The sequence below is a fragment of the Fukomys damarensis genome, unplaced genomic scaffold (genome assembly GCF_012274545.1).
Source record: "Fukomys damarensis isolate Sample0158 unplaced genomic scaffold, DMR_v1.0_HiC HiC_scaffold_11, whole genome shotgun sequence".
Classification (NCBI taxonomy): domain Eukaryota; kingdom Metazoa; phylum Chordata; class Mammalia; order Rodentia; family Bathyergidae; genus Fukomys; species Fukomys damarensis.
Window position 1 is genome coordinate 40,475,525 of NW_022900923.1, and position 16,015 is coordinate 40,491,539.

Consider the following 16,015-nt stretch of genomic DNA (forward strand, 5'->3'; position numbering starts at 1 on the left):
AAAAAAAAAAAAAAAAAAAAATGGCTGTTTTGGGCTGGGGGTTTAGCTCAGTGGTGCTGCTGCCTGCTTTGCAAGCACAAGGTCCCGAGTTCAATCCCCGGTACCAAAAAACAAAACAAAACAAAACTTCACATGTAATTTTAGGGGAACCCTCTCATACCCTCAAACCCTATGGTGCTCAACTCTAGAGTACAGACGCTGCGACTCCCTGTGGACTGTATGTTGACAACGTTACTATTCACAGGGATGTGAGCTCCTCAGAAAACCACAGAAACAAACAGTTACGCCTTCTCTGGATGGGAAGGGGATAGAGCCTAGGTCTCAGACTGCCCTGAGCAGACAGTTCCAGGCTCCACATGTCAGGAAGGCGTGGCTCTCTCTCTCCCCGTCCCCAGCAGCACCTTACCTTCCCAGCCCCGATCACCTTCTCCGCAGCATAGACGGCCTGGCTACAGCGAGGACAGCGCTCAGAGCCACCAATCTTCTGGGCAAACTTGGATGCATTGGGGTTGGTGGTGGTCCTGTGGCCAGGGACGCTGCTTTGGAAAGGGTGTGAGGTGAGATGAATTACACTCACAAATAGAGGGGGCTGGCCCTGCAAAGGCAGGACCCCATCTCCACCACACCAAGGCTGGGGCAGCTCCTAGCCAGAGTCACAAAAGCTAGGCCTAGCAGGGCCTTCTGGGTCATCTCCCACATTACAGATGGACAAAGCAAGGCTCCGCATCAGCTTCTGGACTCACATGATACCTCATTTGTTAAGAATCACCCTCCCTGGCCCTCATTTCTCCAGCTGGTCCGTTATCAGATGCACTGTGGGAAAAATCTGCTGACCGATCATTCCCAGTGGGGCAATGACCTTGGCTGAAACTAGGTAAGTGGCCCATCAGTTCCATCCAGCCCTCCAGAGCCGACAGCCGACAGCCATCCTTTACCAGAAGAGCAGAGGCCATGGAGAGCTTTAGGGCAAGGAAATGACTTCCTTTTGACAGGGAAAGATGGCAGAGCCGAGAGAGAGGCTGAGGCAGCTGGGATGGCTCACTCACTTGAGGGGGGTCAGTTTTCTCAAGTATAAAGTGAAAAAATTGGTCTAAGCAATTCTTGGGGCAGCTCCCAGTTCTGATGCCTATGGTAATACAGGATGCCCACTCCAGGCTGGCCTGACTCATTCCGGGCTGGGTCCTCAGCTCCTCCAATAGGCTGTGGATCCCCTTTTAAATTAATGTCTTTCTGAGCCTTCCGTTGTTTAATTATAAGCACTTAAGAATATTCAACATGGTGGGGGGGGTCTTAAGGAAGAGAAACCAAGAAAACGTGATAAACGATCTTATACTCACTCCTCATGCTTGATGCCCAGTGACTCCCCCTTGTCAGTGCTCAGTGTGCCTGCACCCTGCCCATAGCCATAGCCTTTTGGCCCATACTTCTTGCCATAGCAGGACTTGCAGTAGATTTCTTCTCCATGCACAGCCACAGTGGTGCTGTCCAGATTCTTCTTGCAGACCACTGTGGAGGGAAAATGGCGAGATGCAGCTGGGATGAGCAGCTTGCTCCCTGGGTCCCCTGCAACTGCAGCTCTTCAGGCACTTTACACATGCACTATCCTGACCTTGCAGAAGGGATGCAGAAATGACGTCCAGTCGGGGAGTCTAAAAACTGGAGGACTGGGGTGGGATCTGCATGCCTGACTCTAGGTGGCCAAGCCCCACTTCTAGGAATCTGTGGGCACTCCTCCCCGGGCTGTGGTACACCCCAGAATATACAGGCAATGGCCTCGGCTCACTCCAAGCCACAGGATGTCAAACGAAGCTCTGCACTCTGCCTTTAATAAAGAGACCATATATTCCAGGAGCAGGGGAGAAACAGACAGGAAGGAAAAAGGGCAGGGTTTTCCTGCCTCCAACAATGGAATTGACAGGAGGCAATCTATGATCTGTGCGTGCAGTGGGAGCTGGGAGATGGGAAGTAGAGCTGTGCACCCTGAAAAGAAGTTTCAGACCAGGGATTTAGCTCTGTGGCATCGCGCCTGCCTTGCAAGTGCAAGGTCTGAGTTCAATCCCCGGTACTGCAAAAAAGAAGTTTAGCAGGTGTTAAGTTCCTGGCTTGCTGGGTTTTGCAATGAGGTGCAAGTCAACCTACTCACAACAGGACACGAAGTTTCTTCCTGCTCCCTCCTCCTCTGTCCTCCCTCTGTTGTCTTTTGCCTCCTTCTCCTCCTCCTTCATCTCCATGGTACATGGTACTGGGAACAACCCAGGGAGCCCTGAGCTAAATCCCCAGCTATTTATTTTATTTTTTCCAATTTTGAGACAGAGTTTCACAAACTTGTCCAGGCTGACCTCAAACTCCTGATCCTCCTTCCTTTGCCTCCGTAGGAGCTGGGATTTTAGGTGTGCACCACCACTTCCAGAAGGACTTGAAATTTCCAGTTTTAGAAATCACTTTACCATAGAGAGGAATGAGGCTGGACATGGGGAAGAATTTCCTGACCCACAGGGTAAGAGAGATGGGACGGGCAGATGAGCATGAAAACTCTGTGGGCCTCACACATCTTCCGGTTGATCTCGGGGGAGCTGTGCCAGCTGTCAGCACAGAAAGGTTAAGAGCCCAAATCAAGTTCCAGCTCTGTCCCTTTCCCCACGTGTGCCCTTGGGCTGGTTATTTTACCTTTCCAGCCTCAGTGTTCCCCTTTGTAAATGCAATTAATAACACCTGCCCCAAAAGGTGGTTGAGACTCAAAAGACCTTATACATGAAAATACTTAGCACAGTGCCCTACACATAATGGGTGCGTATATATGTTTGCTACTTGTATTAGTATTATATACCCTGTTACCACAGGGGCGGGGAGGGCAGGCCTGAAGGAATCACAAGCCAACTACTCTACCGAGACTCAACTTCACTCCATTCGTTTTGCTCTCTTCCTGTATGCTAATGAGGTTCTGTGAAAGTCCCTAAATGCTGGAGTTCGGTGTGTCCCATTGGACTGTGTCCTCCAACACCTCCTGAAGCTAGAGTCTATGGACACCATTGAATAAGCCACGCCTCCTCTTATCTCCCTCAGAGAAGGTTCTAGGCTGGTTCCTAGTAGCCTGGCATTCTCTTGCCTTTAAAAGGGTCCTTGGCCAGCTCTTTTTGCCTGAGCCCCAGGTTGGAGGCTTCAGACTAAATAAGGACCCTCTTGTCCTGCCCTCAAGATCTCCACCTCATTCCAGCACTCTGGGTCACCCAAATAAGGAACCTCCCACCACCTCCCCCGGGGCTTGGCTTCTGAGAAGGCGGGTGAGGGAACAAGAAGCCACTGGCTCCCAACGTTCCCTTCTAGGGCAGGAAGTCAGGAATCAGCCTGCAGTTGTTTCCCAAAAGACCTAAGTTGAACTGGGAATTCTAAGACCAGAGGGAAGGCAGACGGCAAAGAGTAGTTGGGGGCACAAGGCCTCTTTTGACTGATTCTCCAACGAGAGGCTCAGAAACTCAGCCCAGGAGACATAAGAGCCCGTAAGCTCCTTTCTGTTCTCCCTTGTCTGTCTCAGAGGCATAGTCCTGCCCCCTGTGGCCCTCTGTCCTTGCACCTCCACCCAAATGCAGAACTCAGCTCACTTGTAAGGTCCTCCAAGGATTCAATCAAGGGGAATTTCAAACATAGTCCTTATTTGAGGAACCTGAGTACATTTCTATCAAATCATGTTAAAAGAGAAAAAACTAAGATAGCGTGTTGCTGGGAAAATATACTTCAAATACAAGGAAGAGGCAGCCCCTTCACCCCCTCAAAAAGCAGTGATTCTTCTGCTTCTGGAAGGAAAACCCAGACCCACAAAAAAAGCTTAAGCTCAGAGCCAGCCAGAAGTAGGACAGGTCAGACCCCAGCTCCTCACGTTCAGACTTGGTTTTTGCAGGCCACGGTTCTTCTAGAGTAGGCCAAGCATGAGAGGGACAGGGCAAAAGGGTGAAAACTGACCTTAACCCTCAGCTTGAGGGTCAGAGAATGTGCAAGGCTGCCCAGCTTCCTCTGTGCTCCTGACTGGTGAATGGCTTCCGTCCCATTAATCACCATCACAGATTGACCCTTCTCCCAAGGCTGACTGCCCACCCTCACCGTGGCCCAGAGCTGGGCACAGCCTCGGGGCAGCTCCCACCTCAGCTGGGCTCTCCTTCCAGGCTCTGAACCACCTGCTAAGGGGAACTGGCTGCCCTACTGAGACCACACGGTGTGCCGCAGGGCCTCTGGGTCCTGGTTCCAGGCCAAAAGTGAGCCCAGGGGAAGTGGTTCTTGCCTGACATGGCCTCTTACATTATCCCTGTCTTCCTCTTGCCCCTCCCAGACCTTGGAAAAGGAATGAGGGTGCCATGCTGAGCTGAACTCAGATAGGATCAGAAGAATCTCTTTGGGGGACCTGCACAGGCCAGGCTAACAAGAAGGATGACCCTTAGTGCCACTCGGGTCTGGACTGTTGGAGGGAAAGTCCCTTGATTCTGTGGGTTACCCTGAACTCAAGCTGGACATGTGACTCACTTGACTGAAAAAGAGAAACAACACTCCCTCCATGCCTCAGCAAGTCCCTGGAGAGCCCACCAAGTGCTGGCACTGCTCCAGGCCCCAGGCATGAGCACCTAGGATGACTATCTGCTGACACAGGTTCTACCTGGTCTACTTGGAGTCCTGACACCCTGGAACTGACCATGCCCGAAAACCCTAGAGATGTGACTGTCCCCAAGAGGTGCCAGTCACATAACCACACCCACTGTCCCCCCTGCCTCACTTGCTGCAACTGTTTCTAATCCCTGTCACCCCAGGCCCTGCTTCTTCCTTCCTCTGCCACCCCCTGAATTCCTGACTTCATCTACGCCTGACCAACAGCTACGCCTCCACAGCAGGCCTGCAGGAAGGCATAGGCCACAGCTGGCCCCTTTTAGTCTATGCTTAAACAACATTTGAGAGCAAAGAGAGGCGTCCTTCTGACCCCAGCAGCTTGGACCCCCTTCCCAGCCAGCGCCAAGCCCCTCTCTTACTCCCTCTCAAGAGAAAGCGCCTGAAACTCCTGAACTGATGAGCTGCACAAAACAAGATGCTGCTGTGTGCGGACTGGAAGCCAGCAGAGCTCCACCGAAGCCTGTCAACCCCCAGTCATCAGGGGAGCCCTGAGACTGTCACTCCAAGCCCTGGGCGGTATCCAGGCCCGGCTGCTCTGATGGCTTCAGACCGCCCTGCCTGAAGGAGGTAGTGAGCTGAGAATATTGGTGGGGAGGTGGTCCTTGACCTCTCTGGATCCCTATCCTGGAGCGCAAACCACCTGGGAACAAAGGAACATCAGACCTCCCGGCCGACCTCGTGGGATGCGGGACAGCCCCTTTTTCTAGATCTCCCAAACGGGCTGGAACTTCAACCCCACCGAGCTCCTCTGTAACCCACCATCTTGCTGTGACCCCTTAGCATGTGTGCACATGTGCAAGCACACATGCATACACGAGTATCTCGGGGAAACCCAGACATCCCACCACCTCCCCAGGCCTACCCTCAAGGAAACGCATCTTGCCAGAGTTGCCTCCCCCTCCAAGGCAGCCAATCACTTAGGAATCTAAGGACAGGCTTCTTCAAACTGCCACCTCCCGGACAATCACCCGGCCAGGGTACCGGCCAGTGCAGCACCAGGGTCCAGCTGGCCTCTCTCAGCTGCTCAGTATCTTGTGCTTGAGACTTGCAGCAGCTGTCTTTCCAGGTGAGTAAGAGTGGAGAGTGCTGAATGCTGTGCCCTTCCTCCTCTCCTTGCAGGCTGAGAGCAGCAGGGAGTGAGAGCCGGCTGCTGGCCTGTCCTGGGCTGAGGAAGGCCAGGCCTCGTTCCTCCTCCGCACTGGCCTGCACTCTCAGGCTGTGGCCTTCCATTGCCTTTTAGCAAGAGATAATTTCGATCTAAAGCTAGTGAAACTTTGGGCCAAAAGTGCCTTCCTCTGAAATCACAGGACTGTAGCTCAGGGAGGGGGGTGGCGTACTGGGGGAGCCCAGTGGAAAGTTTTCTGAACCAAATCTTTCCAGCTTGGCTCTCGGCCCCTGTGCACCCGCCACCCCCACCAGTTCGGACAGGCTCACCCCTCAGAAAGCAACCTCTGCAGGGAACAAAGAGGCCCTTAAGTGTTTTCCTCCCCAGCTTGTGCCTCAGCCAAATGTCAAGCTGTTTACATCCCCTGGGACCAGTTCCCTGGGGTGTCGACAGGCCCAGCGTGTGGGGGCAGGCCAGGTCCCTGTCCTCCCGGCAGTGACAGCAGGTCTGGGCGGTACTCACTGCACAGGAAGCACGACTTATGGAAGCTGCTGCCCTCACACTGGACCTCTTCAGCAAAGTAAACCGTCTTCTGGCACACCCCGCATTTCTTGCCTCCTCCCCAGTTCGGCATTCTGAAAAAGGGCACAGAAATGGGAATTAAGTTCACAGAAACATGGCCTGCCCACGACAGAAGCAGGCAGAGACAGGGGCATGGGAGAGGCAGGCCTCCCACGCAGACCGCCAGTCCTGGTGGATCCCTTCCTGCTCGTTCTCAGCATCCTCCGGCTGCTATGTGGGGGCCGGGCCCCGGACTAATCTAGATAGTGAGCGGACGCTGGGCGATCAGTCCTGAGTGAGGCACTCACAAGAGAATGAGTGAGCACGTGGTCCAGGCTTTCCAGAGGGTGCTGCACCCTCTGGCTGATGCGAATGAGCCAGGTGCCGCTACCCGCACCAACATGGTGCATTTCACAAAGAGAATGGGCACAAAACGGGCAGACCAGCCAGAGCTCCCGAGGCACAAGTCCATCTGTGTGAGTCCACACATGGGCAAAGCTCCTGTTGTTGAGAGGGGAGCACGTGGTGGCAGACGTGTTACAGAAAAGCAAGGGAATGAGCATCCCTCTGGGATGGATAAAGGAACGTGGTAGGGTGGGAGTCACCAGGGGGTCTGCCACAGTACTGACTTGGGTGACTGTCACATGCACAATTCCTTTATAATTACTCTTTGAGCTCTATATGTACGTCATGTACATTCTTTTATATGTAAGACACAGCTCGAAGAAAAACATTTCAAAAAATGCAGGGGATAGGGCACCACCCTCAGACTTTAGGGTACCATACGATCAGAGGAAGGGTTTTGCAAAACCAGATTTTGTAATGTCACCCCAGATCTAATGAATCATGACCTCTGAGAATGAGGAATCCGAATATTTAATAAAGTATCCCAGGTGAATCCAAAGCAGGTGGCCTCCACCAACTCTGTGATTCTCCGTGCATTGGTTCAGAGCTGCGGGCCTGATGCCAGAAAGTCTGGCCTCATCTTGACTCTGCCACTCACTGGCTGATGACCCTGGGTGAGGTAGCCGGCCCTTCCCAATATTGATTTCTGTATCCGCGAAAGGAAGAGGACAACAGAAGCTACTTCATAGAGTGCTTCTGGGGATTAAGTGAGGTATGGTATGTCAAAGCCCTGAAATATGATTATGAACACATAAGTTAAAGACTACAAGACAGGTGATACACAGGTCGGTGCTTGATTTGCCAAAAAGTAGCACAGAATACATACATGCAGTAAAAAAGAAAAATAGGAAGTCCGAAAGCTGATGGGATCCATTGCTCTCCTTCCCTTCCATCACCGACAGACGTATGACTGAAGAGGGACAGGACCCTTCCAGCTCTTTTGGTAGAAGCTCATGAAAGGAAGGGGGCCACAGTCAACAACAGTGGGCATGAGGTGGGTGCTGAGGTACCCCAGGACTTGGTGAGTGGGAGATGCAGGGAGCCAGGGAAGGGGCTTGTTGCCTCAGGAGGCAAAGAGGCCTAAAAGGCGCCACCACCTCCCGACCTGTGAAAAGCAAGAGGTGGCATCCAGAGCCCACCCCTTTGGTCACGCAACTTGAGCTGGCAGCTGCAGAGTCAGCGGCAAAGACCCTCAGGCTCAACACAGGAGGGCTTCCTGTCTGATGTCCTCTGCCCAGGGAAGAGGGTGCAGGCAGTGCTCACATGGAGTTCCCTTGACCCGCAGCGCACCTGGCACACAGGTGTTCAATACAGAGCTGAGGAGTGAGTGAAGGAGGGCCTGGTGCCGAGAGCCAGGTGTCTCTGCAGAGCCTGGCACCTAGCGGAGGTGACCAGTGAGTGCACAGGCTGAGAGCAGCTGTCAGGTGGGGCAGTGGCATTGCTGATGCCAGCTCCACCCCTTCCTGGGCCACTATCAAGGTGATGGGGGTCTTCAGCAAGTTTCATGGGAGTGGAGGAGAGATACATTTCCACTCCCACATTCTAAAACTTGGAGTTCCCTCCAGTCCCACGCTGTCCCCAGGCTCGTGCCGTCTCCGCATGAAGGACCCACATGTGGGTGGCACTGGCCTCTCCTCCAATCCCATGCTCATATGTGCAATCTTGGGTGCCTCGATTCACGCAGGAGCCCTCCTGACTTCTGCATTTCTGCACGTGACCACCATCTCCCCCACTAAGGAAGGATGGGCTGTTTACCCTCCCCTAGCTGCATCCTGCTCTGCTCCCCTCTACCCACCACTCCAGTCCCACATGAGCACTCAGGTTTACCACCTCTCTGGAGCCTCTCCTCCCTATTCCTCTTCTGCGCGCTCCACCAGCTTGATGGTCTCAGCCTTAGCCAGGTGATTGTGTCAGCCTCTTGCCAAGGATTCTGCCACATTCTCCCTTCTCTAGGGCACCAGTCCCCTTTCAGCCATGGTGCTGGCCTGGCCCTAATGTGGTCAGTCAAGTTTATGGGTTCCGGGGTATGCGAGGCCAGCGGGATAGGAGAAGGGGTTTCCAGGTCCCTGGAATGAAAGCAAAAGCATCCTGTCTTCTGGGAGAGCTCCCTGGGAGCAAGTGCCCACCCCCACCCCCAAGCAGGCACACAGGGAGCTCTGGGGTTGTTGCCATAGGAGAGGGGGACAGTCCTGGCATGAAGGTGACCACCGAGAGACATGGAAAACTGAATCTTAGATGACATGGACTTAAACCCAAATTTGATCTATCTTTGAACTCTAGTTAGACAAAGCATCAAATTACCCTACTGTTCAAGCCTGTTACTTTACAGTCACCCTGACAGCCAGGACTGTCTGGAGGGGTGTCCCAGTCTGTCCTCGAACACTGCCAGCCAGATCTTTCTCAAGGAGCATCTGCCTGCCTGGTCAGAACCCACCAGGGGCCCTGTGCCTGCAGATAACCCCATCCTCCCCCAGGTCTCTGCTTGCTTTCCAGGTGTCTCTTGCTCCTTCACCTTGAGTCCTAGGTGGTGACTTAACACCCGTGTTCCACCCCTGCAGTGCCCGGCTCAGGCTCAGGCATGTAGGAAGCCCCAGGTCACACCCACACATGGGGCTGGAGAGGCCCTGCACAGTATGAGTGCCGCTGTCCTCTCCTTTGGGGACTGGAGGGACCACTGTCCACTGCATGAGCCCAGTTTCCCCCTTTCTAGATTCTGGACCGACCTCCACTCACACACGTCACCCCACAAGCAGGATCTCCAACCATAGGCAGTATCCCCCTGCCTCCCTGTTCCCAGCCTCTGGTGTCCTGAGAGCTCCAGGGACCAAGTGTCCCTACTGACCAATGGGACGGCAAAGCCACCTGAGACGTGTGGAAAACGACTGCACAGGAGCAGCCCCAAGCTCTGCTGTCTGTTGCCCGCCAGCTTCGCTCCCTTCTCCTTACCACAGGAACCTCCCAAATGACAACTGACTCAGTGTCACATCCCTAATCCTAGGGACAGAGCCTGAGTTGCCTAAGCCAATCACAGTGACTCCATACCCTTGCTAGTGGCTGGTTCAGGAATGCGCCGGGCCACTTCTGGCCAGTGAGATATGAGGACGGCTTTGCTTGGGAAGCCTGTGAGAAAGTGTTCAGTCACACAGGTTCCCTTCCTCCCGAGGTGCCTCAACAGAACTCTGCAGCTGAGATGCTCAGACTGCCACCGATTGCCTCCTGAAGACAGTGAGTATGTGCCCGCTGTACAGATATGGAAAAGAAGGCTCGGAATGGCAGCCACACAGGTAGAAAGAGACAGAACTGGATTCTAATGCAGGTGTCCTGAGTTCCTGTCACTATCTGTGGGCCAGGCTCCTTTGGAAGTGGCTGCACACAGAGGGATGCAGTGCCCGGACACTGCCTCTCTTCCTGGCCCTCTCCTCCCTTTCCATCACCCTGGACCAGCAGGGACACACTCATGCCCCTGGGGACACCCCAAGAGAGGAAAGTTCTCCAACCACGTGGTGGGGAGCCAGTTCCGAACAGTGTTTTGTTCCCAGAAACAAAAGCCCTTCTCCCTCTGGGGGAGACCCACAGCTCTGTACAGGCCTCCCCTTGTTCTCCCGAGCCCTATGTCAGGGCCCACATCCAGCAGGGCCCCGGGGAATCAGGAACATGGCCGCAGAGATGGGTGAAGCCCAAGGAGCTGTCAGTGGGGAAATCTGCTCAGGATGCTAGGCTGGGCCGCCATTCCTATGAGCCTGGTGTCAGGGTGGGGGCCTCCCTCCGGAGCCTGGCGATGGGTCAGGCCTCTAGGCCTCCAGATGAGAAGCAGAGAGACTGGCCATAGCCAGGAAGGGGTTCGCAGCCCCAATGGGCTCCATGTCCCCTCTGCCCAGATGAGGGCCCCCCCAAGGGTACCTGCATTTGGCAAAGAGTCCCAGGTGTCCCTTCCCCCTTCTGCCCAGCCCTTTCTCTCCAGCAGCCAGATTCTGGCTGTGGGGAGGCTGAACTGCCTTAAAAGGAAAGCTGTTTCTCGCTTTGTGGAGTGTCTGCCTACTGGCTCCCTCTCAATTGCCTTTGAAGTCCTGGGGGACAGAAGACCCGCGGAGGCTGTGGCCAAAAACAGTTCCCTATATCTAAATTATACCAATAAACTTAATTAGCTTTTTTTTAAGAAGACAAAAAATAAATTAGAAACAGTTCCCTAGCTCAGAGTTCAGGCTATGTGAGTCAGTGGTTAGGAAATGGGAGCTGAGACCAGATGCACCCCTTCCTGGCTGAGTGGTCTAAGGAAAGGGGCTTTCCTGTGCTAGCTTAGTTTCTTATCTCTAAGATGGAGCACTGACTCCTAAAACCAGGTCCAAGGGTTGGATGAAAGTGGATGGCAGCAAAGGCTCAGAGCCAGCACGCTGCCCAGGTCACACCTCTGACAACGCTAGCGCAACTGCTACAGCCCGGTGGCTGTGACACTACCCTACCCTACCTACCCTACCAGAGGTGGACACAAGTGGTTACTCTCCTGTGTGCTCATCCACATCTGGAAGGAACAAGACTCAAGAATAACAGGCCAAACAGAGACAGTGATTCCTGATTAGCTGTCAGACCAGCTAATGAGTCTGAGACAAGCTACTTGCCCTTCTTTGGGGCTTACTTCCCCTGGCTACCTGATGCCTAGGGTGGGGACCTGTGTCCTACATCAAGTGCTCTTGCATATGGCTCTGGGCAGTCAAAAATCCCTCCTATCTTCTGTAATCACAGTGTCTACGGTGGGTTTCCTTCTGAGAGTTACAGCCCCATGGGAAATTGCCATCTCTGTGTTCTGGTTTGTCCTACTTTGCTGTGTTGATTATCTCCATGGAATACAATTGGAATGTTCTGCGGCATGACTGGAACTATCCAATCAGTTGTTCACCTGAAATGTCAGTATCCTCAGGGCTGGCTGGAGACTAGACACCAATGGCTAGCCTCCTAATGATCAGCTAATTTGAGCTGGCTTCTTGGTCTAGTTGTCTCACTGAGAGCTGAACCCAGATCCTCAATCTTGGGAGGAGAGATCCGAGATGGCAGCTGTTACAGCAGCAGAGTAAGGAGTGGACACAGGGCACAGACTCTCATGCTCACCCCAAATCCCCTGAAAGTTGGCAGAGGTGGGTTATCTTCAAATTAAGGAATCATCTCAGGGATATACAATCTTTAACCTGCCAGCCACCAATGACAGAAGGAGGGCCCCCTCTCAACCCCTTGACAAACCATCCCACATTTTTATTGTACCAGTGGAAAAATCTCATCTCTCCCATTCCATAATTACTTGTTCCCTAGGGCCAAAGAGTAACTGATGAGCACAGGGCTTAAGTCTCCATCCTCTTGGCCCAGCAGAGACCTGTCAAGTGTTTATCTGGTTAGAAATGTGCTGCCCAGTTACCTGATGTTTGGTATCTGTCAGGTATGAAAGAGTGTTGTCATCCTTTCCAAACCCACAGCTAAGCCTCCTCCTCCACATGTCCAGAGAACAGCCAACGACAGAAAAGGAAGCAGGAGGCCACTTATTTCAGCCCATAGAGCCGGCATCTTCAAGGTGACTCCTGAGAGCCTAAGAAATAGACTTGAAGGTAATGGTCCCTGGTGTGTGTGTGTTGGGGTGGTCAACTGAGATCCGGCTCAGCTTTAAGGCCCAACACATGATTTCTCTAGAGCCCTGCACACATCAAGTCTCTCTGAGAAGTCAACCATATCACTGGGCCAGGATTCTCTATTCCAGGCCCCAAGAACCCCAGAACCTGACTGCAACATCAGCCCAGAGCTCTCTTCCTCTCTCCAAGCCAGGACTTTTCTCTTTTCAAATCCATGTGTCACTGTAGGATTGTGAGTTGCCAGGGGCAATGTTATAGCTCTCCATTTCCCCACTGGTCCCCTAACGCCTTTTACAGCAAAGCTCTGAAGTTCTGAAATATGAAGGTCATATTGAGGTGGAAATGGGGGCCCATAACTTTTTTGTTCTGTTTTGCTTTGGTTTGGTGTTTTGTAGCGCTATGGATCAAACTCAGGGCCTGGCACAAACTAGGCACGTACTCTGCCACTGAGCTACAGCTCCCCAGCTCTATGACTTTCTTTAAATACTACAAAACTGGAAAAGGAAATCCCGTATTATAGTCAGGCTTCACAGACTAATTAACAGGTTGCCTTTCTTTGCTTTTGTCTGGGATGACGTCAATTCACTTTGCTAACAGGTAAATTCATGTGCTGAACAAAAAAGTCTGAATGATTGTTCTTTGCTTAATTTTTAAAAAATAAAAACAAATGAGTACTTAGGACCTATAAACGCAGGTTGCTTGCAGCTGACATCTCAGGAAGTTCCAGCCCACGCCACTCCTGTGTAAAGAATGCCAGGCCCCTCCTGGAGGGCCCCCTGCCCTGGCCAAGCCCTGCCCCAGGCCCTCCATCTGTGACCTTTGTCACCACAGAGGAGTCAGGCACTGCTTCTGGTCTTTGGAAGCACTGGAAATACCGGAGCCTGGAAACACTCGCTGCCTCCGTATTTACACACTTTACCATACATGGGAATGACTCAATACTGGCGTCAGACAAATTCCTGGGACAATGCGTAGTACAAGCCACGTCATTACCATATAAATTCCTGACATCTGGAAACAGCAGGCAAGGCTCGGTCAGAACTCAGGACCTACCTCCCCTTTCCCTTCCCAAGCAGCTTTAATGTCTGCGCCACCCCCCAAAAGAAACATGGCCCTTTTCCAGGCTTCTTTTCTTTCCCAGAACCTGGCCCCAAAACACAAACATCCATCAGATCTGGTGAAAGCATAACTGAAAAGGAACTTGCAGGGTCCCTACCCCAAAGCCATGCAGCAGTGAGACTTAGAGATCATGAGTGCTAACCAGGCCCCACAGGCTCCATCTGCATAAAAACCCGCAAGGCCATATCCGCCTTTAACTCATTTATAAGCCATTGTGATGCGTCTTGTAAAGCTAATGTGTCTCACAAATACCAGCTATTTCCTTAATGAGTAGAACTGGAAAGAGAAAATGTAGAGTAGCAAAGAAAAATAATAGGTTGTGGAAACAGACTACTTTGGAATCGCAGCTCCACCAGGGATGGCTAAGATCTCAGCAAAGTGCCTGTCACCTCTGGGCCTCAGCTTCATCCACAAAATGGCAAGCATCAGCTCTTAACTCCTAAACTGTCCAAGAGGATATACATGAAATTTTCAGCATAGTCCTGGCCCACAGCAAGTGCGGATATCTGCAAACTGTTCTCTTAAGGAAAGGCCACCTCTAGCACTTGTTCAGGCCGGTGTCACTACATGTTTGCCAACAAGCTTGCATAATGGCAAATGGGTGAGCTGGAGTAAAAAAAGATCTTTTCCCCGAGTCTCAGAATGCTTAATGCAAGCCTCTTCAAACTCCTCTAGCAAGCCAACTTCTCACAACAAGCCAGACTTGCATAATACTTCCAACTTTAGCAAGCCCCCAGAAAATCTTCTCGATTTGTTTTCCCCAGCAGGAAATCCACAATAAACAAAAAGTCTGCCCCTGACCCGTTTGTCAACACTCCCCTGGCCCCTGTTTGACAGCCCTGTCCACACAGAAAAAGAGGCTGCACAAGGGCATCTCTGGCAGAAAGCCCATTTCTACCCATTTATTCATCAAATGTTTACTGGTCACCAATCACATGTCAACATTACCTTTGCAGGTTGCTACTCTGGCCCTGTGAGGCTGGCTGGCTCCTGGGCAGTCCTTTGCAGTTATAAAAAGAAACTACTACCTGGGCCAGTAAGATGGGTCCTAGGGGGACCGGAGGTACCCTGCTTAGCAGGCCCTACTCTTCAGTTCTCTCCTGCACCTCCCCAGATCCTCCACAGGAGCAGGAAGCTTTGGGGGCAGTTCTCCAGCAAGCTTCTCCTGGCCACACCACACCCTCTGTAGAATAAACTTCCTTCCCTGTCTGACTGTTCCCACTCCAAATATCCTCTCCAAGGCAAAGGGTCCTTCACTGGCAGACTCAGCAGGGCCAGGCCAGATTCAGCACTAAGGAGATAAGAAGCACCTCAAAGCAGCTGAGGGCTCAAGCCAGTTTCTCTCAAAAAAAGCCCGTGTCTGGCTGCAGGATCAGGAGGCAGCAGCTGAGTAAGAGCAGGGGAAGCTCAGCACCCAGTCCCCAAATGCCAACTGCCTCTGAGATGACAGGGAGGCAGCTCCAGCCCACCTATCTTCTGGGAGGGAGGACAGTAGTGCTGCAGGGGAAACCCCGTGTAATACATGCACCAAGGACCAGCCCCAAAAGAAACGGAGGCATTGTCCATGGTCACATGTGTATTAAGTGGCAGATCCAAAAGTCAAAACAGTTGGCCACTAAGATCCTAGGCTCTCCAAGATAAACTTTCTATCAGAGCCCGGCAGGCTTCCCTGGTGCCACTGTGACAATGTCCCAAGGCAGAGACCTCTTAGTACTTGTCCCCAGGGAGCAGAGGGTATCACTATGTGTTTGCCAACAAGCTTGCACAATGGTAAAGCCCAGCACCGTAGTAAGGGCCTGAACTCACACTAATGCCCCAGCCTGAACCCGAACCTGATTAGGACCAAAGGACCAACCCAAAAACCAGAAGGACACAGAATACTCAGACCTGTGCCACTAGAAAAAATACATCCCTCAGCCGGTTGCTTGTTAGGCAGCATATAGTAATTTGCATAAAAGTGCTAGAAATCCTGCAGTTTGCTTAAATGTGTTCAACATCAGCCCCTTCTTTGCCCCCAGTTTTCAGGGACCGAGGCCACAAGACAGGAGGCTCTCAGGATTCAGCCATCGGTCCACCACCTAGCAAAGGCTTGGGTGGGGGAGGTGAAACCATGCGGCTTCCGTGTAGTTCTGACGGAAGAAGGAAAACGCACCTACTTTCAAGGGCACAGATGCCCCACGAAGCCAGATGGTTCCCCTGCCCCACCCGGGCGCTCTCTCCCTGGAGAGGAGGGTGAGGGAGGGGGGTGGCACGGATGCCCTCATCTCTCTGCCGTACAATGAGCGTCAGTGGCCGGCAGAAAAGCCGATTGTTCTGCCGACCTGCGGGTGGTGGGGAGAGCCGGGTCGCCCAGGGTCGGGGACACGCGGAAGCCAGTTGTACCCAGGAAGGCCCGGACCGGGGAGAGACCCAGTACTTCCTGGAGAGGGAAGCACGGCCCGGGCTAACTGTGGCCACTTCTCACAGTTCCCTGCCCCCGAAGGCCTCCCGGCTCGCGTCACTTTTCCTCTGAACTTTTTTCCGCAGCCGCCAGGGCCGCGGCGGGGAGAACAGACCAGGAGGG

At 52.8% G+C, this 16,015-nt stretch overlaps 1 protein-coding gene and 1 long non-coding RNA gene across 5 annotated transcripts in view; one reads left to right on the forward strand and one right to left on the reverse strand.

The window, feature by feature from the left end:
• Window positions 1-6,390, reverse strand: part of Csrp1 (cysteine and glycine rich protein 1) — a 9,822-nt gene extending 3,432 nt beyond the window's left edge. Inside the window, exons 1-3 of one of the 2 annotated variants that reach the window (XM_010645105.2) lie at window positions 6,278-6,390; window positions 1,338-1,506; window positions 407-536 (exon numbers count right to left, since the gene is read on the reverse strand). In XM_010645105.2, coding sequence (XP_010643407.1) covers window positions 407-536; window positions 1,338-1,506; window positions 6,278-6,389 — 411 coding nt within the window. In that variant the 5' untranslated portion in view covers window position 6,390. Of the gene's footprint in view, window positions 1-406; window positions 540-1,337; window positions 1,507-6,277 lie in introns of both variants that reach the window. The other variant, XM_010645104.2, reaches the window with a different exon arrangement.
• The window catches only part of LOC104876868, a 34,787-nt gene extending 18,772 nt beyond the window's left edge, over window positions 1-16,015 (forward strand). Inside the window, exons 2-5 of one of the 3 annotated variants that reach the window (XR_784446.2) lie at window positions 2,376-2,497; window positions 4,322-5,716; window positions 12,184-12,312; window positions 15,979-16,015. This is a non-coding gene — a long non-coding RNA (uncharacterized LOC104876868). Of the gene's footprint in view, window positions 1-2,375; window positions 2,498-4,321; window positions 6,284-12,183; window positions 13,470-15,978 lie in introns of those variants that run through there. The other 2 variants (XR_004516664.1, XR_004516665.1) reach the window with 2 other exon arrangements.